This window comes from Cutaneotrichosporon cavernicola (genome assembly GCF_030864355.1).
Source record: "Cutaneotrichosporon cavernicola HIS019 DNA, chromosome: 7b".
NCBI lineage: Eukaryota > Fungi > Basidiomycota > Tremellomycetes > Trichosporonales > Trichosporonaceae > Cutaneotrichosporon > Cutaneotrichosporon cavernicola.
The window spans coordinates 317,401-338,558 of NC_083400.1; the positions used below are offsets into that span (position 1 = coordinate 317,401).

The 21,158-nt window shown below is 59.2% G+C and overlaps 14 protein-coding genes across 14 annotated transcripts; 6 read left to right on the forward strand and 8 right to left on the reverse strand.

Annotated features, from left to right (window-relative positions):
* Positions 1 to 1,022: 1,022 nt before the first annotated feature.
* On the reverse strand, positions 1,023 to 1,805 carry CcaverHIS019_0703380 (uncharacterized protein; the record flags this gene model as incomplete). Its single annotated transcript, XM_060603760.1, has 1 exon — positions 1,023 to 1,805. The coding sequence occupies one exon, from the start codon at positions 1,803 to 1,805 to the stop codon at positions 1,023 to 1,025; it is 783 nt and encodes a 260-aa protein (XP_060460022.1).
* A 289-nt stretch (positions 1,806 to 2,094) lies between these two features.
* CcaverHIS019_0703390 (uncharacterized protein) lies at positions 2,095 to 2,953 on the reverse strand (the record flags this gene model as incomplete). The annotated part of the gene is made up of 2 exons (XM_060603761.1): positions 2,095 to 2,569; positions 2,700 to 2,953. The coding sequence occupies 2 exons, from the start codon at positions 2,951 to 2,953 to the stop codon at positions 2,095 to 2,097; spliced, it is 729 nt and encodes a 242-aa protein (XP_060460023.1).
* Positions 2,954 to 3,845: 892 nt separating this feature from the next.
* CcaverHIS019_0703400 (uncharacterized protein) lies at positions 3,846 to 4,646 on the reverse strand (the record flags this gene model as incomplete). Its single annotated transcript, XM_060603762.1, has 1 exon — positions 3,846 to 4,646. The coding sequence occupies one exon, from the start codon at positions 4,644 to 4,646 to the stop codon at positions 3,846 to 3,848; it is 801 nt and encodes a 266-aa protein (XP_060460024.1).
* A 798-nt stretch (positions 4,647 to 5,444) lies between these two features.
* Positions 5,445 to 5,840, forward strand: CcaverHIS019_0703410 (uncharacterized protein; the record flags this gene model as incomplete). The annotated part of the gene is made up of 1 exon (XM_060603763.1): positions 5,445 to 5,840. The coding sequence occupies one exon, from the start codon at positions 5,445 to 5,447 to the stop codon at positions 5,838 to 5,840; it is 396 nt and encodes a 131-aa protein (XP_060460025.1).
* A 342-nt stretch (positions 5,841 to 6,182) lies between these two features.
* CcaverHIS019_0703420 (uncharacterized protein) lies at positions 6,183 to 6,713 on the reverse strand (the record flags this gene model as incomplete). Its single annotated transcript, XM_060603764.1, has 1 exon — positions 6,183 to 6,713. The coding sequence occupies one exon, from the start codon at positions 6,711 to 6,713 to the stop codon at positions 6,183 to 6,185; it is 531 nt and encodes a 176-aa protein (XP_060460026.1).
* A 551-nt stretch (positions 6,714 to 7,264) lies between these two features.
* On the reverse strand, positions 7,265 to 8,655 carry CcaverHIS019_0703430 (uncharacterized protein; the record flags this gene model as incomplete). The annotated part of the gene is made up of 3 exons (XM_060603765.1): positions 7,265 to 7,357; positions 7,702 to 7,901; positions 8,439 to 8,655. 3 exons carry the CDS (start codon positions 8,653 to 8,655, stop codon positions 7,265 to 7,267), a joined length of 510 nt encoding a protein of 169 aa, XP_060460027.1.
* A 312-nt stretch (positions 8,656 to 8,967) lies between these two features.
* On the forward strand, positions 8,968 to 9,862 carry PHO88 (uncharacterized protein; the record flags this gene model as incomplete). Its single annotated transcript, XM_060603767.1, has 5 exons — positions 8,968 to 9,016; positions 9,057 to 9,166; positions 9,270 to 9,326; positions 9,428 to 9,568; positions 9,650 to 9,862. The coding sequence occupies 5 exons, from the start codon at positions 8,968 to 8,970 to the stop codon at positions 9,860 to 9,862; spliced, it is 570 nt and encodes a 189-aa protein (XP_060460028.1).
* A 171-nt stretch (positions 9,863 to 10,033) lies between these two features.
* On the reverse strand, positions 10,034 to 11,678 carry CcaverHIS019_0703450 (uncharacterized protein; the record flags this gene model as incomplete). The annotated part of the gene is made up of 4 exons (XM_060603768.1): positions 10,034 to 10,351; positions 10,383 to 10,861; positions 10,900 to 11,323; positions 11,466 to 11,678. 4 exons carry the CDS (start codon positions 11,676 to 11,678, stop codon positions 10,034 to 10,036), a joined length of 1,434 nt encoding a protein of 477 aa, XP_060460029.1.
* A 169-nt stretch (positions 11,679 to 11,847) lies between these two features.
* Positions 11,848 to 13,517, forward strand: CcaverHIS019_0703460 (uncharacterized protein; the record flags this gene model as incomplete). Its single annotated transcript, XM_060603769.1, has 7 exons — positions 11,848 to 11,992; positions 12,053 to 12,345; positions 12,445 to 12,505; positions 12,542 to 12,675; positions 12,780 to 12,956; positions 13,097 to 13,170; positions 13,262 to 13,517. The coding sequence occupies 7 exons, from the start codon at positions 11,848 to 11,850 to the stop codon at positions 13,515 to 13,517; spliced, it is 1,140 nt and encodes a 379-aa protein (XP_060460030.1).
* A 59-nt stretch (positions 13,518 to 13,576) lies between these two features.
* CcaverHIS019_0703470 (uncharacterized protein) lies at positions 13,577 to 14,377 on the reverse strand (the record flags this gene model as incomplete). Its single annotated transcript, XM_060603770.1, has 3 exons — positions 13,577 to 13,841; positions 14,159 to 14,215; positions 14,247 to 14,377. 3 exons carry the CDS (start codon positions 14,375 to 14,377, stop codon positions 13,577 to 13,579), a joined length of 453 nt encoding a protein of 150 aa, XP_060460031.1.
* Positions 14,378 to 14,618: 241 nt separating this feature from the next.
* On the forward strand, positions 14,619 to 15,707 carry CcaverHIS019_0703480 (uncharacterized protein; the record flags this gene model as incomplete). The annotated part of the gene is made up of 1 exon (XM_060603771.1): positions 14,619 to 15,707. One exon carries the CDS (start codon positions 14,619 to 14,621, stop codon positions 15,705 to 15,707), a length of 1,089 nt encoding a protein of 362 aa, XP_060460032.1.
* Positions 15,708 to 15,863: 156 nt separating this feature from the next.
* CcaverHIS019_0703490 (uncharacterized protein) lies at positions 15,864 to 16,202 on the reverse strand (the record flags this gene model as incomplete). Its single annotated transcript, XM_060603772.1, has 1 exon — positions 15,864 to 16,202. The coding sequence occupies one exon, from the start codon at positions 16,200 to 16,202 to the stop codon at positions 15,864 to 15,866; it is 339 nt and encodes a 112-aa protein (XP_060460033.1).
* Positions 16,203 to 17,125: 923 nt separating this feature from the next.
* Positions 17,126 to 19,117, forward strand: CcaverHIS019_0703500 (uncharacterized protein; the record flags this gene model as incomplete). Its single annotated transcript, XM_060603773.1, has 5 exons — positions 17,126 to 17,197; positions 17,244 to 17,337; positions 17,375 to 18,720; positions 18,756 to 18,837; positions 19,113 to 19,117. 5 exons carry the CDS (start codon positions 17,126 to 17,128, stop codon positions 19,115 to 19,117), a joined length of 1,599 nt encoding a protein of 532 aa, XP_060460034.1.
* Positions 19,118 to 19,401: 284 nt separating this feature from the next.
* On the forward strand, positions 19,402 to 19,892 carry CcaverHIS019_0703510 (uncharacterized protein; the record flags this gene model as incomplete). The annotated part of the gene is made up of 2 exons (XM_060603774.1): positions 19,402 to 19,620; positions 19,734 to 19,892. 2 exons carry the CDS (start codon positions 19,402 to 19,404, stop codon positions 19,890 to 19,892), a joined length of 378 nt encoding a protein of 125 aa, XP_060460035.1.
* Positions 19,893 to 21,158: the final 1,266 nt, after the last annotated feature.

Here is a 21,158-nt window from a genome sequence, read left to right on the forward strand (position 1 = left end):
GGAGTACGTGGACATTTGCATGCAGCATACGTGCAACGTAGTTGGCTGTTTGACTAGCTGTTCAGACACACTCAGCATCTTCAGACTCGACCATGGTCGCTGAACGGGTTCAACTGGACGGGCAGGCCTCACCAAAGGTCGGCTCGACATGGACAGGACGTCGCGCCGCGAGTCTCAGCAGTTCATTCAGCCTCGACGTCTCTCTCTCTCTTCAACGCACGAGGCTTCTGGATGCTCGTTCCTGCGCTCCCTCCCTTTCAAAACTGGTTCCTGGGCCAGCAAAAACGAAGAGCCTCGTGTGGGGCTCGAACCCACGACCGAATGATCAACCGGACAAACCGCATTAAGAGTCATTTAATCTACCGACTGATATAACGAGGCGATGAAGATCGATGTTGGCGAGATTTTTTGAACAGCTAAGTGTTGAGCGAAGCGCGAACACATGCCCGAGATCGTAAATCGTCATGTCGTGCGTTTCCTGGTACAACAACTAGAAGCGACAGGCTACAACTAGAAGCGACAGGCTACAACTAGAAGCGACAGGCTACAACTAGAAGCGACAGGCTACAACTACAAGCGACAAGCTACAAACTACAAACTACAAGCGAAAACGAGACATCCATGACGTGAGCGTGATGGGTCGTTGGTCGTGAAAATAGTTGATGAGAACGAGAACAGGCAGTGGCTATGGTGTGGATCAGGCAGGACACGCTGTACGCGATATGTGGCTTGGTGCGCTGTACGCGATATGTGGCTTGGTGTATGTCGCGGTGATCGACATGATTGTGTAGTCTGTGTAGACAGGGGAGATGAGACTGAGAAGGCCACCAGACCTCAGTCCAAACGGGCTATTCAGAATTACTGTTTGCGGCGGCTGCCTGTATTCCAGATGTCTCACGTCTCCATTCATCTGAATGCATTGGTAACGCGCAACGCGATCCATGAATCGGGCGTCACATGGACTAAATGGCAGATTTGACTGAATTCATGAATACAACAACAATAAAACGAATTTTCCTGCATCATTTAGACAAGTGGAACCTCGCTCGACTCGGCGCTGGCGTGCCTACAATGGTGGGCCCTGGGCTTGACATTATACCCAGGCAAAACCCGAGACCGAAGAAACCGATAGCCACGGCGTAGATCCGGTACGTGATCAACTTGTGCCGGGCGCGCTTCATGAATCGGATGAGGGATTGGGTGGCAAGGCAGGCGGGACGAGCAAGGGGCGAGAGGAAGAGGACGAGGGCCGGTGAAGCGTAGGCCACCATAGATGGGATGATGAGGACCAGCTGTGCGACGAGGACGGCGTAGCCACTAATCCGCATGATTGGGCTGCAGTTGCGAAGATACTCAGCAACGCCGAACCAAAGCCAGGCCGCGCAAAGCCACGATGTCCATCGAACGAGGGATCGGAACGTCATCTCGGGCGGCCTATTCTCGCGGCGGATCGGGGCGGCCAAGTCCAAGTTGCGCCGGGGCTGGGGTTCCCACCGCTTCGGCGTGAGGAAGTGGGGCCGGCCGTTGAGAGCGACTTGGAGAGCTGGTTTCGGACCGCGATGAACGATGACCTTGATGCGCTGTTCTTTGATCCGGGTGATCTTGCTTTGTTGTTCCTCGACGTACCGAGACTGCTTCCATTCCGGCAGGCTGTCTCGTGCCAGGTCGTAGTTCCCCTCTCCTTCGTGGGATTCTGACGGCGGCGTGATCCGGAGCATCTTGGGCTGAGATGGTGGGCTGAATGTATCGGGCGGCGTGATGGTGATGGACGGCAGCGGTTTGGGGTACAGCACTGACACAACCATGGCCGCGAGTGAGATGTGGATGCGGTTGTGGAGGTTGGGTTAAAAGTGGTGAAAATCGTTCGCTAGTGGGAGGTGTTGAGATGAGATGAGATATGTCAAGTTCAGTGACTGTACGTGGCGATGAGTTTGTGTTCCATGAGCCTGGTCGGTCTTATAAAGGAATACAGCGATTTTGATCAGAAACATGGGATCGGGGATAGATTTCGACTCGACTCACACCATGACGCCACGAATTCTTATGTTCTTAGCCGTACAAGCCTATTAGATCTTCTAAAGCGGTCAGTGGTCGCTACAAGCCGTTCGCCTGCCTAAGCCTCTCGAGCTCGGCGCGGAACACACGTAGTTCCTCCGCGACCTTATTAGCCACTGAGGGTGCCCGCTGCACCTCCTCTGCCTTGACGACGCTGTCGAGATACGAGAAGAAGCGGTAGGTGGCGTACCCCGTAATGAACGCAGCCGTGAGGAACAAGTAGAGCGCGGCGTACATCCAGAGGTTCTTGGCTAGGAAGGAGAGGGCGCTCGAGATCGGGCGGAGGAGGGCGGCGAGGGCACTAATCGGGAGAAGGGCTATGACGATTGCGATTGCCAGCGATACTCCGCGCCAACTGGAGAACGCGCCTGGAACTCCAAGGCCATACAGACTGGCGATGTAGATCCAGACACGGAGGGTGACGGCTGTGCGAGCGGTACTGCGGATGAGGTAGGCGCGCCGAAGCACGCGGTCGGACGGGTAGGCGAGGAGGGTGAGCCAGAAATCAGCGACACTGTTACCGAGCTCCAGGGCCGTGTATAGGACCCGGCGGATGAAGGCGTAGGCAAGCACCGTCGGGAGGAGGATGAGAACGATGAGGAGACCCGTCCACCAGCCGTCAGCAAGGTATGGCTAGAACACACGGGAGCTTCTCTGCCGCATCAATGACGAAGTTGATCACACCCGTGGCTGTCGAGGGGTTATGAGCCCCGCTCGTCGGCTTGGGCTCACGACGTAAGAGCTGGAGGTCTTCGGCTTGGGGGCGGCCGTTGGGGTTTTTAGGGTCGATAGGTTCCTCGAGGTGAGTATGGAGCGGAGTCTTGATCGTGGTGGCTAGCGAGCGGGCAGCCAGCCAGTCTTGGAGTTGGGTTGAGACGCTGCCATGCCGTCGCGACATGCTTGACCAGGTACTGGAGCTGTCGATGGACTTGGGTGAGGAATTGGAATCGCTTACCATTCTAGATGGGTGAGTGTGAGTGTGAGGGTGAGGGTGAGTGTGAGAAAATAAGAGAGGTAATAAAAGTGAATCGTTAGTGGACGACGAGGTCGACCGACCACCTTCAGCTGTAGTCCGCGGGATGAGAATATGCGCCCTGTGTGTGGTGACGCACATATTCTACATGTGTCCGAGGCTGTGGGAGGCATGAGATGGGTGCCGTGCAAAAGTAATCTACTGCACAGATCGGCTGTATTCCGTCTGCTTGAGAGCCTGGACTTGAGCCCACAGTTCCGCCAGTTCCGCAAGAATCTGTTTGTGGAGGGGAAGTGGACCGTACATCTGCCTATCGTCCTCCTCAACACCGTCAAGGTAAGTGATGAGGTAGGATACGCCCACTTCAGTGCCAATGATGCACATCGTGAAGGGGAATACGCCGCGTTCGTGCCCAATGGTTGGCGATATGGGAGCAGGCGCGAATCGGGGCACCGAGGATGGCGACAAGGACGTTGATCGGGAGGAGGGCGATGACGGCTGCGCCGACCAGCCAGATCCCGCCCCATTCCAATACCTGATGACGTATAGCCAGAGCCCGAGTACGACTGCAGTTCGAGCGACTGTGCGGACAGCGTGCGCCCGCGAGTGGCGGGGTACCTCGCCGTGGTCGAACACGTCGACAAAGCCAAGTTTGCGCGGGTGCTGACAAACCTGTGGCAGGACGACCCCGTCCAACCCGTCAGTGAGCACCTGCTGCTCCCATTGCCGGCGGGCGGCGGACGCAAGAAGCTTGAACTCCGGATGTGTCCGAATGGCGAGGCGGTTTATCGATGGCACGGTTGATACATACAACCTCTCATGAGAACAGGTTGGCCCACTTTACCGCAGCCGCGGCCAGCTCTGCGACCTTGGCGACCGAGCACGCGTCCACAGCATTCTGCAAGGACGTCGCAACCGAGCGATTCTGCAGCGTCTCGAGGTCGCCCCGCAACTGCCGTACCTGAGCATGGACCTCGCTCATTGCCTTGGCATGACTCTGACTCTGAGCAACGAGTTCGCGCCTCAGATCGGCGAGGTGCATCTGCACCGTAGCCTGTACGTCGGCGTGCAACTCGTATCGGAGGACGGTAGGGTCGAACTGGCGGACTGGGGGAAAGGGTGAGACGAATGGGTTGGGTGATGTGTTTTGGGGTGGTGGTGTGGCCGACTGCCAGAGGAGGGCGAAGGTCAGAACAGCGATTGCTGCTAGAAGAGGGACTGTGATATCTCTCTGCTGTGACGGCAGGGAGCGGGAGACAAAGTTGATCCCTCGCCGGACGAGGTAGGATGCCAGTAGGCCGTATAGCGGGACTGCCAGGACGAAAGGGATAGCCCCGACCGCCGAGAGGAGGAGATAGGAGAAGCGTTGGTCTGCGAGTGAACGCGTATGGTCAAAGTACCATTTCGCAATGCGGAGGCCCAGGGTTGTTGTCGCCGTGTGGTAGGCTATGCGGAAGAGGAGCTTTGTTGCGGATACCAGGTGTTGTTGGAGGAAGGCGTCCGCTGCTGCGTCAAAGTAGTCTGATGGATCTTCGGAGGCGTGTCCGTTGTGGTGCTCGTTCAGTTCCTCGTCAGGCTTCTCGTTCTGCGATATCCGCGTCGTAGTGACCGAGGGCATGGCGGTTCATTGATCGTCGTTGGGATTGAGACAAGAGGAATGGTGGATAGGGTGGGTGAGATGCGGGAGGGAAGATGGCGTGTAAGGATGGCGTGGAGGAGCTCGCGCGAGAAACGCTCCTTGCGAATGGAAGTGCGGAGACGCTGCGAAGGCGTCGAGAGTGGTAGAGTAATGAGAGTGATGGAAGTGATGGGAGTGATGAGTAGTTCACAGAGGTTAGTTTGAGACATTTTGGCGGTATCCGGTGACCGACGTCATTCCCGGTAGACTGCTGGGTGGCGATTATTCAGCCTCGTCGCCGCCGCCGCACGTTTCAGCCACACCGAACGGCTTGAGCGCGGTTGCGGCTTTCCAACCTCAAGTGTTATTTCGGCCTAAGCTCTGTCGGCTGGCGTCGATGTACATTTAGAGAGAGTGAGGAAACAGCGGAAAGACGTGTGGCGTTCTTGGAGTGGGGCAGTGACGGAAGAGTGGGGCAGTATCTCCCAGAATGCAACGGGTCTAGAACTGAGAGAACAAATGAATGCCCCAGCCACGGCCGTCGGCGGTTGGAAGATGCAGGTGACGGAGCGTCAAACGGAACACGCACGTTCACGTCCGGCCCATATCTTATCGTGGCAGTTGGCATCAGGAAGAGGCGATAGAGAAACAGAAACAGAAACAGAAACAGAAACAGAAGCAGAAACAGAAAGCAGTGCTGGGTGGCAATTCGACATGGCGCCCAATTTGGCTTTGTCTTGACTTCGCATCATCGCATCATCGCATTCTCTCTTCACCTCCATCCGTCTCGCCATCCTCATGCCGTTCCGTGACGTTTTCCGGCCACGCCGCACCTCGAACACCTCCCCCGCCGCGACCTCCTCCACCCCGGCGTACGCCCGCGTGCACCGCCCCACACCAGCCCCTCCTCCCGCATACGGCGACCCGCCTCCTTACGCGCGCAGCGAACTTGGTTCAAAGCACGAGCCGCAACAGTCGGACTTTGCGGCCGGACTCGTATCCGGCGTCATAGGGACGCTCGTGTTACTCTGGCTCCTTGGCTGGTTGGGACGGGAGGGCGAGTGTGCTGCCCTCAAGGCGGGATTGGGTGAGATATATACCCGGTTGGGTGAGGTGCGGGGTACTCTAGCACACGAGTTGGGGCAGGCGCAGGAGGTCGTGGGAGATGTCTTGAGGCGGGATGCGCTTAAATAGGATTCGTGAGTGCTATGAAGTAGAGGGCTGTACGACATGTATGTTGCTGTACTTGTGCTCCATGGTTCAGAGGATCGATGAGCTTGTCGGCAGTCGATTCGCGATTCGGACCCTCCCGTAACTCTTACCTATTTATCGTTGTTGAGTTCCCCCGCATTCCGGGGATACGCACTCGGTTGGTGGGAACGCTTGCGAGGTGGGTCCTCAGACTCTGGCTCCTCAACAGTTGCAACGTCTCTTGGGGCCGCCCCGGCGTCGGTTGAAAATAGGTGGCTTCCGTGACACAACTTTAGCTATGCTGTTCCGTGGGCCCTTGCCGCGTCTACGAGATGCATGACCATACTAAAACCATCCCTTCTCATGCGCCTGTGCGTCCCGGAGCGCCACATATGCAATCTCGCGGCGAAGCGTCGCAGTCTCGGCGCCGAGGTTGCGCACGACAACGACCAAGTACGCAACTACCCCAAGTAGGACGACCAACACGAGCACGAGTCCGCGTGCCACTCCCGCGTCCTCCTTCTCCTGGGTGGGTGGGAGGGGGTGAAGAAGCCAACGCCCAACACAATCCGTGGCCTCCAACACCATGTTCGAGAGCAAAAGCCCAATCATGGGAGACAGGATCATCCCCCCAATACCCGCCAGGAGGAGAGGCACGAACCGATAATCGCCTGCCTGGACAAAGGGAAATGTCCAGGCGACGACCGTGAAGAATGAGCCGAGGGACGCGAAGGCGAGGATAAAGAATGGGAACCACGCTGATGTTGCGATACCGGAGAGGGCCATGTCGTTGGCCGAGGCGGTGTGCGAAGAGTCCGAAGAGTGAGAATGGGAGGGGGAAGGGTCGCGGCGGTGAGATTTCTTGGTGCGCGGCATCGTGGTTTGACGCGTTGGGAGCCAGAGAAAGGAGAGAGGAGGGTCGAGTGGACACGCGAGCGGATGCGAGGCCAAGTGGACGAGGGCGCGAGGACGGACCGGACGAGGGTTGAACGGCTGGAACAACGGGTCGCGTGCGGTGGAGGTTCGAAATGGCCGGGGTCCTCAGTCGCTCGCTTGGTGGGCTCTGGCTGGCTCGCTTTGATCGACTTTGTCAAAGAGGACAAGGCTCTCTGAGATCTTTTAACGCGTCCTGGACTGACGCGTCGACGTGAGTTTGAACTGGAACAATGGGACGATGGTGTGAGACGATTGAGACGAGGACAATAACGTCGGCGTGGATTGACGCCATGGGCCGAGGCGTCCAGGGTCGTTCATCTTCCATCGGGCCCGATGCAGACGCTCACTCTGGATCCAACATGGGGCTTTGGCACAGCCGCTACAATCCAAGAAACATCATATCATCACACGAAAGCACACCACACACCACACCCGGTGCAGATATGCATGCTACACGGCCCTTTGCTACACGGCCATAGGCCTTTTTACGCTTAGTGGTGCGCGGGGGCGGACGACTTGTAGCCGATGAGGTTGCGGCGGCCGATGATCTCGCCGACCTTGTAGATGCCGTACGCCTCGACGCCCTGGTGTTAGTAAGAGTGCGGAGATGGGGGGTTGGAGATGGGGTCGGGTACTGGCTGGCGAGTGGCGAGTGCGATGCTGCATCGTGGAGTAATCTTCGGCGAGGCAGGAAGGGCACTACCTCGAGGTCTCTCGGTCTGATAGCTCCGCTCGCACAGCAGCTACCCTACGCCAGGCAACTATGTTTCGCCTCGACGCCACCGCCAGGCGGGACTGAACAAGAACGCGAGCATGGAATGTCGATCGTCTCGAGACGCGAAACTCAGACATCCCTCTCTCGGCCACCTTAGACCCGCACCACCCCAAGAAATCAAAAGCAAAAGCAAAAAGCAGGAGCAAAACTCACAGCAACGGCAATCTTGGCAGCCTGGCCGTTGGACATGGCCTTCTGCCAGAACGCGGGCGAGGCGGCGGCGGAGAAGATCTGTGAGTACGCCGACGCCCACTGGTTGAGGCTGGTGGGAGGGGCGAGCTTCTCAGCCTGGTACACCTGGCGGCAGAGCGAGGTGAAGACGTTCCAGTTGTAGGTGAGGGGCTTCTTGTACGCTGGTGTCAGGTGTGTTCGGATTGGGACAGGAGCTGGTAGGGAGCAGTGTTGGTATCGTTGGGAGTGGGGGGGCGGAGACGGGTTGGATGCGGATGAGGAACGGGGATTCGGTGAGTGGTCGGTTGTATTGCGGTCACCCGAGTGGGGTGCCCCATCGCACGAGCGAGTCGAGCCACCGCACCCGTGAGCGCACTGGAACGGCAGGGCGTGTGCGGCGATGCTGGATATCACGGGGGCTTGTCATGGCCAGATCACACTCGGCGAGCGTTATCGGACACTGGAGAATCGCCCGGATCGTCGCTCACACAAACACACCAAGGTTATGCACGGAGCTCGCGCAGGACCCGCGACCTCGGCGCAACCCCTCCAGCACATCGAGCATCCTCCCGACATCTCAGCACCCAGTATCACCTCATCACTGTGGGCGCCCACCCCTGCGCTTCATTAACCCCGGCGCTCCCACGTCCTCTTCCTCCCCTTCCCCTGCCTTGCCTGTGCTTTCCCTCTCTCTTGTCTGCCTGTCAGACTTGACTCACCGCCAAGCATGTTCCCGACCTTGTCGCCAACGGGGCCAGTCACGCGGGACACGGCCGCCGACGCCTGGGTAAAAGCGGCATTGGCAGACTCAACGGCCTTCTTGACCTGGGGGTTCTCTGCAACGTCCTGGGCAGCGGCCTTGGCCTTGTCGGCAGCGTTGGACGAGTTGGCGCGGCGGCCAAGCGTACGCACGGAACGGGCGATCTGGGGGCGCATGCTGGGTGGGTGCGGGACGGGACAAGGACAGCGAGCAACGACTTCGGGCCAGTGAGAAGACATGCTCCCCCGGGCGGAGAGCGGGTCGGGGGAGATCGCCCGGCATTAAAACTCGCACGTGGATGTGGCACCTTGCAACAAGAGACCAAGAGACGTGGAGGTCGGCCCGGTTTAGGGGGTGCCTGAATTGAGAGTGGTAACCGCGCCTTCTTCGACTTTCCACCTCCATCAACTCATCTCCTCGTCGTTCAAAAGACACCCTCGCTCAGATTCACGTTCGCGTTTCGGTCCACGCCCACACTCGTTCTCGCTATGAACCCCGCCATCACCAACCTCGCCGTCTCGCTCGGCGCCATGCAGAGTGCGTCTCTCCTCGCTCTCCTCGACGGTGCTAACTTCAGTCGCGCGCCGCCTCCCGACCGATGACCCCAAGGTCGTGTTCTACCTCCGCTGCATGTATGTTGCGGGCCAGGCGCTGTCGTTTGCGATCTACTACTTCATCACCATGAAGGTTGGTCTAATAGGCGGCGAAGTGGCGGGTTGGTGGGCGTGTTGAGTGCCACCCGATCCCCACCACCAAGTCTACCAAGTCTGCCTGCCAGAGTTGACGCCAGATCCGCTCCAAGAACGACCTCACCGTCGTCAAGTACGTGCAGCCAAAGTCGCCAATGGTAAGTCTCTCCGCAGGAAGCGTGGACGCGTGGTCGCGTGGCGACGCGCGTTTACATGAATATGGCCGCCGGGCATCCTCCCTGGCTCCAGCTGATTTCAGAACCCCGACTCCAAGGACGAGCTGGTTACCACGACTGTGCGCGACTACGACCTCGCCGAGACTGGCAAGGCTATGAAGGGTCTCTTCACCGGCGTGGCCTTCATGCTTTTCCTCCACCTCTACATGGGCTACATTCCTCCTGTGAGTTTGCGCACGCAATCAGATTAAGGCAGTCATTTTGGCGGCCAGTCTGTGCGTTTCCTTAATGTTGGCTGACCTCAGCTCTTTGTCCAGTCCATCACCACGGTCAAGGGCGTGCTTGAGAGCAACGAGGCCAAGCTCCACATCTGGGGCAAGCCCGCCGAGGGCCCCCTTGCGCGCCCATTCAAGGCCGCCCCGGGCCTCATGGAGCAGTTCACTGGCGCTGCTTCCGGCCCTCAGACGGACCAGGCAAGCATTCGCGCGGCCGAGAAGGCCGGCGGCAAGACCGACTAACCATCTACTCCTGTATTGTCATGGCCGGCAGGCCGTCGAGATGCATGTGGCCCTTAGACGAGATGGGGTGTGGGTGGCGAGTGTTAGGGGGGAGCTGGAGAGTGATTGTGGGTTGTGCTGGTCTGGAGCGTGTACTCGTCTCGTGTGCTTTACAATGCCATACATACACTACTACCCTTGGCGCATCGCCTCGCTCAGTCCAAAGCTCTGTTTTCTCCCAGCCGCCACCATGCGGTCGAGACTCGCACTGCTCCCCTCCCGGCTCGTGTTGCTCGTCGTGCTCATTGCCCGAGTCCGCTGCGTGTAGCTGTACCCTCTCGACAGGGGCGTCCCCGCCCCACTAGCAGGCGGAGAGAGGGCGAGCGTTCCAGGTGAGGGGGAGAATGCTCCCGGCGAGCGCGGCGTAGGCTTTGGTGAAGGCGACGCATCGCCATCGCGCCCCTGACTCGCCTCCTTGAGCAGGAACTCGACGAATAGATTGGAGAATGACTAATGTCAGTCCGCCTTGCATGTAGCTTACCTCGCTCATGGCATCGTCCTCGGGCTCCTTGACGCTCGGCCTCCGTGCCTTTCCCTTAGGAGCGCGCTGCAACCCAGCCTTCTCGCGTTCTTCGTCGTCCCAGCTAAGAATCGTACTCAGTAAACTGAGCATCTCGAATCGCTTGCTATCCGCGCGCGCGGTAGTCAGAAAGCTAAGCAGGATATTGGTAACCAGTCGCCGGTCGACATTGTTGTCGCTCTGGTTCTTGCGCAGTCGCCGCAGCGCCTCGGTCAAGTGTTCGTTTGTGACGACCGCATCGTGTCGCAGCTTGGCAATCATGGCTTGCTTCTCCCTCCCTTCCTTCTCGAGTTGCGCCACGCGCCCGGCGTCATTCGACAGGGCGGAGAGGGACGACTCGGCGTTGGCGCAACGTAGTTTGAATTCAGAGAGTTGGACTGTCGCGCGCTTGAGCTGAGATTCGAGCTCGGCCGTCGCTTGTCGCAGCTCCGAGTCCTTTGCTGGGGTCAACGTGGCCCACTCCTTGTCTTGCCCTCACCATTCTGGAACTCGCCCAACACTTCTTGGAGGTTATCCGCCCGCTCCTTCTCCCCTTCGGCCCGCCGCCTCGCGTGTTCCGCGTCATCGTGGGCGACCCGCTCCCGCCTCTCGGCTGCCTGCATCTCATCCTCGAGACTTTCGCGGCGCTCGCGCTCGCGCGCGGCCTCAGCCTCCCACTCCTCACGCTCGGCGCGCAGGTGCTCCATATCCCCGCGAAGCTCGCGCATCTCCCGGGTGAGAGAGAGCACGTCGGAACTACTGTTGTCGCTCTGGCTGCGGAGTTGGGCGAGCTGGGAGCTCAGAGACGCAGACTCGGTTGACGCGGATTCGAGTTCGGAGCGCAGCGTAGTGATCGTGTCCTTTAGGGCCGAGCTCTCGTCGGTGAGCGTGTTGATCTGTGCTTCGCGGCGGTCTAGCTCTTCCTGTGTGTCAGCGGGGGTTCAGGTCCAACCACCCCAACCACCCCAACCTCCTCTTCCGCTCATGGCCGCCTCCTCCCGCTCTCCTCCCCTCGCCACGCCTCGCCGTTCCTCTCACCCAACCCCGCCCTCGCGCGCAACTCACCGCATCCTCCTTCAACTTCTCCCCCAGGGTATTCCGCATCGCCGTCAACTTGCCCAGCAACGACCGATACTGGTGACTCAAATGATCCTTCTCGGCCCGTACGCGCTCCAGCTCGTCCCCCGAGAAAGGGGGCATGTCGACCGACACACGCGGCGACGTCGGTGACAGTGCCGACGACGGCCCCGCGTCGCCGTTACCGCTGCCGTTACTCATTGTGAATGGATGGATGGATTGATGGGTGGAGGCAACAAGCAACGCGGCAACGTGGCGAGATGCGAGATTGGGTAGCTTGGATGAGAGGTGGAGGTTTCTGTGCGCGCACCAGATCTTGACATTGCACCCAACTCGCCAATCTCTCTCCCCCTTCCTCCCCTCCCGGCAGATGTCCCTTATTCGCGCCGCTAGCGGCGCCGTTATTCGGTGCTTTCGATGCTTTGAGGGCGTAGCGGATTATGTTACGGGCGCGGCGGGGCCCGTGTTCATCGGTCTCGCGTGGGTGTTGACCAGTGTTGGGGGTTTTGTGTTCTGTGAGTGTGGATGGGAGGGAGGAAGAGAGAGGAGGGATACCTCTGTCTTGCTAACCCCAGTCGACGTAGTGGCCAGCGCCCTCTCATGGCCCACAACTCTCCTCTTCCTCCCGATCTACGTCCTCGTCCCATTGAACATGTACGGCCAATACTACCTCGTGACCCACATTTCGCCAGGATACCCCGTCGCACGGAGTGAGAAGGATACGCGGTTGCTCTATCCCGCAAGGGGGAGTTTCTTCACTCCAGAGAGGTGGGGATGGGAGAGAAAGGGGCCGACACCGATCCCGGCTGGACCGCACTTGGGGATGCGGGTGCGGAGGTGTAGGAAGTGCGAGGGGCCTAAGCCTGAGGTGAGTGAGCGAGCCAGTGATCTGAGGCGAGCTGAGAGGGGGCCCGAAGACGAGCTAGCAACTGGAGACGCAGCGCACCTCGAGCCGCGCTGACTCCAGCGCACACACCACTGCAGCGTATGCAACCGCTGCGTACTCCAGATGGACCACCACTGTCCATGTTCGTCTCCAACTCCCCATGGATGCTGATTTGTAGGGATCAACGCCTGTGTCGGACTACACAACCAGCGCCACTTCGTGCTCTTCATGGTGTGGCTCAGCTTTGCGTGCTGGGTTGTCGCGGTGCTGGGATACCCGCACTTCTGGACGAGCGTGGATATGAGGCATGCTGTGAGTTGGCGTATGGCGTCCTCTTCATGGTCGTTCCCTCCTCGCTCCGCCGACCTTATAGTGTTTCGGGGCGCTCTCCCCGCTCCGCTCCGCGCTAACCCCAGTGGCCAGCGTTTACCCCCCGCATAGCTTTCACGCTCATCTGGGTACTCTCCATTGCTATTGGGTTCGCCGTCCCCGTCCTCGGAGGGTGGCATCTCTACATGGTCGCGAAGGGGGAGACAAGCATTGAGAGTCACGATAACGAGTATTTGACACGCAAGGCCAAGGAAGAGGGGTTGGTGAGTGACGCCGAGCCAGAGTCGAGATGCTGGAGGAGGCCGCGATTTACGAAGAGGACCAGTGTTGGGTGCTGGCAACCCGTGCTTCGTTGATATGAGGTTTCTTGGCGCAGCTGCCCGATCCCTTCAGCTGACAACAGATATACCTCAACCCTTATGACCAGGGGAAACGGCGTAACCTCGAGTTCTTCTTCAACATAGGGCCGGAGGGGTAGTGAGTGCTCCCTAACCACTCTCATCATCTCACTCTACCTCATCTCTTCGCCGCCTAGCAGCTCCCAACCCTGTGATACAGCTGACCCAAGCCCCCCGATTACCCTCCTCTTCCCGCTCCTCGTCCCCCCCTCAACAAACGGCTGGGTCTGGCCTCACCGTACCTTCCCCTCGCCAGCACCACGTGTCGGCTCACTCCATGCGCCCGAGCTTGCCGCGGGTCTGATCGACCGCAACGACCGAGAAAGTGGCCAGGGCGACGGGCCTGGTGGCCGCTACGTCATGGGCGGCGGAGATGAGCTGACGGACGATGAGGGCGGCGGCGGAGGATGGTGGGAGCCGGAGTGATAGGGGTGGCGGAGGTGGTGGAGTGATACATAGAGTCTAGAGGGATACAATTGTCCAAATTACATGAGCGCGTACACCACGCCTGCCAAGGCTAGCGGTGCGGCTGGGAGGATGCGGGAGGCTGATCCAGACTGCGTCGCTTGAGCGGCTTGTAAAGAGGTCTGGTATGCTCCTAGGCCTATCCTCGTGCCACTGGGTACGGCTGAGGTGGTAGCTGTGACGGTCACATTTGCGAGGCCAGAGTTGGCGAGGGGCGAGGGGCTGCCTAAAGTCGCGATGCGGGTTGGCTTGGGTACGGTGTAGGTGTCGGTTGGGTTGAAGGAGCTGGGGTTAGTGGGAAGGGGGGGGAGAGGGGGTGGAAGGGAGGGAGGTTGTTGGGAAAGGAGGAAACAGGGAGGGCGGAGAGAAGGAGGAGGGGAAGGAGGAGAGGAGGAGGAAGGGTGAGCGGTTGGGAGAGAGGTGGGGAACAAGGAGATGGGAGAGATGAGGAGCAGCAGAGGGGGAGGAGGAGTATGTGGGAGAGAGCGAGGAAGTAGAGAAAGAGTGAGGGGTTGGAGAGAGTGAGGAAGAGGAGAGGAAGGGAAGGAATGCGACGTGTGCGCTACCTCCACCACGCCACTATCCAACCGGTAGTAACCCACACCGAACCACTAGGTGTAAACGACTGCGTCGTCTTCTCAACCGTATCGATCGTGTCACTGATGTCAGCTAACCCGAGGTATGGCGCACAGGATACGCGTAGTCGTCTCGCCACGGGTAGTAAACGCCGTAGCGACGACAATTTCCTCGCCGATAGTAGTTGTGAATCGTTGTGCTAGAGCACCTGTTATGAAGAGGAGGGGAAGTAGGGAGAGGCGCATAATGAGTGTGGTTTGGGTTGGACAGGAAATGTAGAAGAGACGAAGAGAGATGGAGCGGATCGAGATGATGCCAAAAGGGTTGCCAAGGAACCACACAGGCGCACACCCAGGGCATCCCGAACCCCTGAACCACTGAAACCTGTCATCTTACGTCAGCCCTCGTGTCCTCGCTCTCCACAACTTAGTCCAGATCTCCAAAATTCGAGCCCAAACATCAACACCCACACCCACAACATCCAACATGGTCTCAACACGGTCCCGTACCGCCTCCGAGGCACTCACCCCCACGCGCGCACTGCATGCCGCCGACGAAGTCCAGAGCGCCCCGACCACGCGTAGGCGTAGTGTCGCCGCAACAACCGACAGTCCGCGAGCCAGTCCGAGACGTAAGGCGGCGACGAGTGCGAGTCCGCGCGCTAGTCCGCGTAAGGCGCCGGCTCGGGCTACGACTAAGCGCAGCAGCCGGCTGCGGAATGCTGTTATGGAAGAAGAGCAGGAAGGGTTGGAAGAGGTGAAGGAGGAGGAGGAGGAGTCGACGGATGGCGCTGCGGATACGGAGAGCGTGGCCAGCGGGGTCAGCGTGGCCGAGAGTGTGGCTAGCGATGACACTGCGCGTCCGGAGGATGTCAAGATCCAAGACGACGCCCAGTCCGAGGCCGACGCAGACGACGATATCAAGATCGAGGCCGAGGCCGAGGCCGAGTCGGACGCTGAAGAGAGCGTGGCCGAGTCGGAAGCTAGCGACGCCGAGGACGCTACTCCCATGGCTGAGGCTCACCAGTCCGAGCCCGAGGCCGAGTCAGAGGACGACGAGGGTACCCCGAAGCCCGCGGAGACGCCGAAGAAACGTAAGAGCCTGGCGCCTGAGGCATCGGCGAAGAAGGCCAGAGTGTCGCTGGCAGCACCGGCGACGCCGGCCAAGACTCCAGTCAAGACTCCAGCCAAGACCCCAGCCAAGACCCCAGCCAAGACCCCAGCCAAGACCCCATCACAGAACAAGACCCAAGCTACCGTAACCGCCAACGGAGCCCGCAACACAGTTGCGTCCCGCCGCCGCGCACGGCAGAAGGAGCGTCGGTCCATCATGGCCTCTCATCCCGCCATTCCGCTCTCTTCCGTCCCTACAGCGACGGTCACCAAGTTGCGGGAGGCGATCACGAACATTCTCTCTACCGAGGGGAGCGTCTGCGCGTCCCGCTTTGCGCGTGCTGTCGACGAGGAGTGGGAGGCGCTCGTTCCTGCGACCAGGGCAGTTGTGCAGGATGAAGTGGAGAATGCACGAGTCCGCGTTGTGAAGGGGACGAGAGTTGAGAGGGGGGCGGCGTTCTGAGGGTATCTGGTATCTAGCATCTATGCATTGTGACTTTGTGACAACGAGAGTGGGGAAAGGGAGTGTACATGAGGTGTCGGCAGAGTTCCGACGTCCAAAGTTGAATTGGTGGGTGGTTGGGGTTGGAGAGCTCTGCTCAATCCAGTCAAAGGGAGGCTATGACTCGTGCTGCAGCCCATGCCGAGGAGCTATCCCTCCCGTCCGCAGAAACCCAAAGCCAATGACGAACACGGCGACGGCCAAGATGCTGTGTAGGAGAGGCGCCAAGAGGCGGGCGACGGGCACGCGTGTGGCCGCGGAGAGGAGGGCAGCTACGTCTCCGGCAGGCGCGAGGGCGTTAGAAATGTCTTTGGCGAAGAGGGGGGTCATGCGATGGGGAGGGCGTGGAAGGGCAGCAGGCAAGGGAAGGAGTTGCGGGGAGGTGGACCGAAGGCTGGGCCGAGGCAGCGAGGCAGGAATAGAACTGGAGAACTTGACGAGGGACGAGGTGAGCATTGAGATGATACAGTAGACTTCGGCCAGGAGTGGCCGCGACGGCCAGTGCGCCGAGGCCTCACGGTCAAATCTGCGTCGGGCGGTCAATGCGTATCTGGCATCGTAGCTCCGACTAACCGAACATGACTTCCGACTGCGCCGACGCGCCCCGACGCGCCCTACGGCTTGGTGATTATATCAGGTATGATTCGCGCCAGGAGATGACTGATTGGCGGCGCAGGATTGCAGGAACTGAACACAAACAAGCCACTACTGACATGGTGTCGCAATCTCGCAACCAAGTGGATGATAGATGTACTAGTCACTGGTTGTAGGGATCTCGGGACCTAGTCGACAGGCTGCCAAGCAGGCTGATGGCTGATGGAGACGATGGAGACGATGGAGACGATGGAGACGAACATGTGCTGCGCGTGGAACGGGGGCTAACGTCATAAGAACATGGCAAGTACGTCGCCGATCGTCATTCTGATGGGCCAACTCGATAACTGGTGCTAGTGATCGAGTGACGACTGCGAGGCTGTAGGTGGCTGCTGAGTTGCTGGGCCAACTGAGGGTTTAGGGCCATGGTGAGCGGCGCGCAAAGAGAGCAGAGTTAGGATTAGAATAAAGTCCGAACCATCAGCAGGAATCATCACGCAGTCATCATCATAGTGACGTCATCTCGCGCCCCGCTCGGTAGAGGGGTCACTAAATAAGGTCCATCCTCTGGTCTAACGGCTACATCCCCCCCCTCCCCCCCCCCCCACCCACTCCATAGCTCGGGCTCATACACAGTTGTTGCTCATCATCATTACCCAACACCAACTCCATAATCTCAACGCTCCACAACACTCCACAACACTCTTTCCTTGACACCTCTCTCTCTCCCTTTTGTAACTTGACTCTTCTCCATCGCTCTACATTCGCCCAGTGGCACGTCCACAATGTCCCATTTTGACACCCTCTCCCGCACCACATCGGGCGGACGCTCGTCCCTCTCCCGGTCCCAGTCTCTTGTATGTTGCTGAGGTTGCTCCTACCCCGGATCTCGCTCACATCCAGATCAAGAAGAACACCGCCCCGCATGAGCTCAAGCCCAGCGACATCCTCATCGAGCGCTTCACGGCGTGGAAGCAGATTGTCAAGATGCTCATCGGTACGCCCCCCCTGCGTCATGGCAACACTAACCGAAGCGTACTTTGAGGGCGTCGCAGACATTGAGGGCAACACGTCCAAAGAGCTGACCAAGCTGGCAGCCGTTATCCAGGTGCCCTTCCGCCCCGGCAACCAGTTCCTGGGCGAAGGCGGTGTCCAGGACGTCTTCTACACCATCCGCGACAAGACGCGCGTTATTGCTGACTCGCATGCCTCGCTTGCGCGCACCATCGACTCATCAATTGTGCAGCACTTGCAGAAGCTGCGCACCGAGATTAAGGCTCACATCAAGAATGTCCAGAACGACACTGGCAAGCTGGCCGCGAGCGTCGCAAGAGAGCGCGAGATGTCGACCAAGTCCATTGCCGACCTGTCTCGCGCCATCTCGGCGTGCAACAACACACCGATGCAGCTCAGCGCCAAGGAGGACCCGTATGCCGTCAACATTGCCGTCATGAAGCAGCTCCAGAAGCAGGTCCACGAGGAGAATGCGCTGCAAAAGTCGATTGTCATCATGCAACAGAACTCGGCCCACTTTGAGGAGGGCATTGTGCGCTCGATCCAGAGCGCGTGGGCAACGTTTGATGAGTGGCAGAGCCGCATGTCAGCGTCTGTCCAGGAGACGTGGCACCAGCTCGGCATCAACATGGGCCAGCTCATGCCGGACCGCGAGTGGATCTCCTTCGCCGCCCGCTCCGACCACCTCCTCGACCCGGAGACGCCCCTCCGCAACCCCGAGGCCATCGACTACCCCGGTCGCAACGACCCTGCCGTCGTTCCTGTCCACTGCGGCGTCCTGGAGCGCAAGCAGCGCTTCACCAAGTCGTACAAGGAGGGCTTCTATGTCCTCACGCCTGCCGGCTTCCTTCACGAGTTCACGAACTCGGACCCGAATCTCGCCACCCGCCCCGTCTGGTCGCTCTTCCTGCCGTCGTGCACGCTTGGCCCGCCCTCATCCGCGACGACTGCCAAGTCGCACAAGTTCCACATTGAGCCGCGCAAGGACGGCACCTCTGCGTTCGGCAGGACGCCTGGCGGGCGCTTCTTTGGCAGCAAGGACGGGTATACGTTCCGCGCTCGCTCGCACGAGGAAATGATGGAGGTATGGAACGACCTGCGTATGCTGGTTGCGAGATACCTCGTCGCCTCGGAGCAGATGGAGCGCGACGGCCCGATTGCGCAGGCCGTCCGTGCGGTTGGCTACCAGTCGGATGAAGATGACGAGGACGAATACGACGAGGGTTCGTCGATGGAGGCTGACGAGGACGAGCACGAGCACGCGTTCCATGAGCACGAGCACGAGCACGAGCATGACGAGCACGAGGAGATTCCGGCCTACGAGCGCGGTCACGCGCAAGTCGAAGTCGGTCCGAACGGCTACGCGGTGAGTTGAGCTTTAAATCACCACTCTAACCGCAGCTGGAAAAGAAGACTGGGCACGACGAGCCCTCTGGCCCGGGGTCCAGCCGCCGCAACGACAAGGCCACAGCGTCTAGCACTGGTGAGGGAACGACCGAAGAGCGCGAGCGCGCGCAGGCCGAAGCGGCCAGGTCGCCCGAGGAGACGGAGCACGGTGGCGCGGAACCCGCAGCCGCCGACTCTGCTGAAGTCGCAGAGGACTCGCAGCCCGGCATGTTCTCGCGCCTCATGGGCACTGGCCAGGCGTCGGCGAAGAAGTAGGCGGCGGGCGGCAGCGGCGGCGGCGGGCATGGTTCGGTTCGGCTCGGCTCGGCTCGGCGCAAAATAGACATGATGATATCCTCCCGCTAACGAAAGCCTAATCTAGAGGACCTGTAGCGATGTGGAGACGTGGAGTGAGCAAGATATACGGTAGTACTAGTATTGTTATGGATGTGTGCGTGCCGACAAGCGAGCGCGGTGGGTGGTGTACCGAACTCGAGTAAATCTGCCCCAGTCCAAAGTCGGACCTGGGTGGAGGAAGTGGAGGAAAAGTCGGCGGCACTCGGCGACGGAACCAAAATGTTATGTTTGCCATCCACTCTTTGCATCTCGGTCTCGGTCGCGTTTCACTCAACCTCGTTGCAGACTCGACAACCTCACAACCATGCTCGCCCTCCGCGCATCAACTTCTACGCGCGTCTTTGCTCGCGCGTACTCTGTCCAGGCCGCCGCACCTGTCGCTGCCGCCCCTACCCCCCGCCCACGGACACTGGGGTACCTCGTTGCGAGGAGTGAGCAGGGCAATCTTCCCGTGTATACCGAGTACCGGAATGGACGGAGCAACCGGCTCACGGTTGTGCGCAAGATTTCTGGGGATGTTGGGGTGAGTTTGAGGGAGGGAGGAGGCGAGTAGTGGAAGTCACTGCCAGACTGCCAGACTGCCAGACGACACTGCCAGACGACACTGCCAGACTGCCAGACGACACTGACATCCAGGCCCTCCGTAACGACATTGCGCAGTACCTCGCGGACGGACACATCGACCCGCTCAAGGCGCCGCCCAAGGTCTATATCCGTCCCACATCGGGCCACGTCGAGATCAAGGGCCACTGGGCCGAGGAGATCAAGGAGTGGCTGGCCATGCGCGGTTTCTAGGTAGTGGGTTAGTGAGTTGGATGATGCAATGATGGTTAGTGGGTTGGTGAGTTGGATGATGCAATGGTGGTTGGTGGCTTAGTGAGCTGGATGATGCAATGGTGGTACGGTGCCTCTGCATCCCATCTAACCACCTTACGCCTCTACATGGAATGCCGCGTGCGCTGGCGTTGAGGATCCGCGCCCGTGTAGGCCGGGCGGTGAGCGCCCAGCCACGGCGTGGAGCTGTGCGGCCGGCGGCGACGGCCGTCGAGTCCTCTTCCTACAGGCGCCGGTAGCAACAAAGTGGCCGCGACAAGCGAGGCGAAGATTATCGCAGAGACCGCGATGAACTGGAAATGAGGAGAGAAGGCACAGGAAGCGGGCTCACACCGCGAGGGTGTGTTGGCAATGGAGCGGGTTACACCAGGCCGCACGGCGAGGGTGTGTTTAACAATGGAGCGGGTTTACACCACGAGGCGGACTACAGGTACCACGAACATTGTTGACAGGCAGGGAGAGGAGAGGGCGATGGCAATGGTTGTGGAGAGTGTGGAACATGGATGGTTGGGTCGAGGTTTTGGTGGTGGTACATCGGCAAGATGGGTGGCAATTGGGCAAGATGAGTGATCAAGCACGGGCGATACTTTGACTTGGACAAGGTGCATACTTTGCCAACATCCAGCCGCAAACATTCAGCAATATACTATGCAGCAAACTTGCAGCTTGCGCGCAACATGTACTCGATGTGGTTGGTATTCCGGGTCAGGGGGGGTTGAGACTGGAGGGTATAGGGCAGGGAGAGGGACCTAGAAAGAGAGCACTCTGTTTTGCTTAGTTTTGTCTCTAGGCTAGAGTGAGATATGCAGATATGGCTGAGATATGGCTGAGATATGGCTGAGATATGGCTGAGATATGGCTGTCCACATGTTGAGATAAACCGTTGGATAGAGGTAGATTCCGCATTCCGCTTTTGACACACAACTGTTCTAGTATTGAGTGGTGTAAGACACTTTTCATGGCGACTTTGGTTTCATTCATCTTGTAACAGCTCACACATCTCCAATGTACAGAGAGAATCGGTAGGGTGTCCTGTTGGCGCTCAGTGGCCAATTCTCTAGTCTCTTCAAAACAGAAGCGACTCGAGAATCACCATTTCTCTCTTCTCTCCATCCACAACTCCAACTCACCAATATCTTGATTTTAGTCAAGAACATTCTTCCACATCCACTCTTTGCAGAAGCAACTTGCTGTCCATAAACCGCGCCGACCAAGCACGCACCTCCA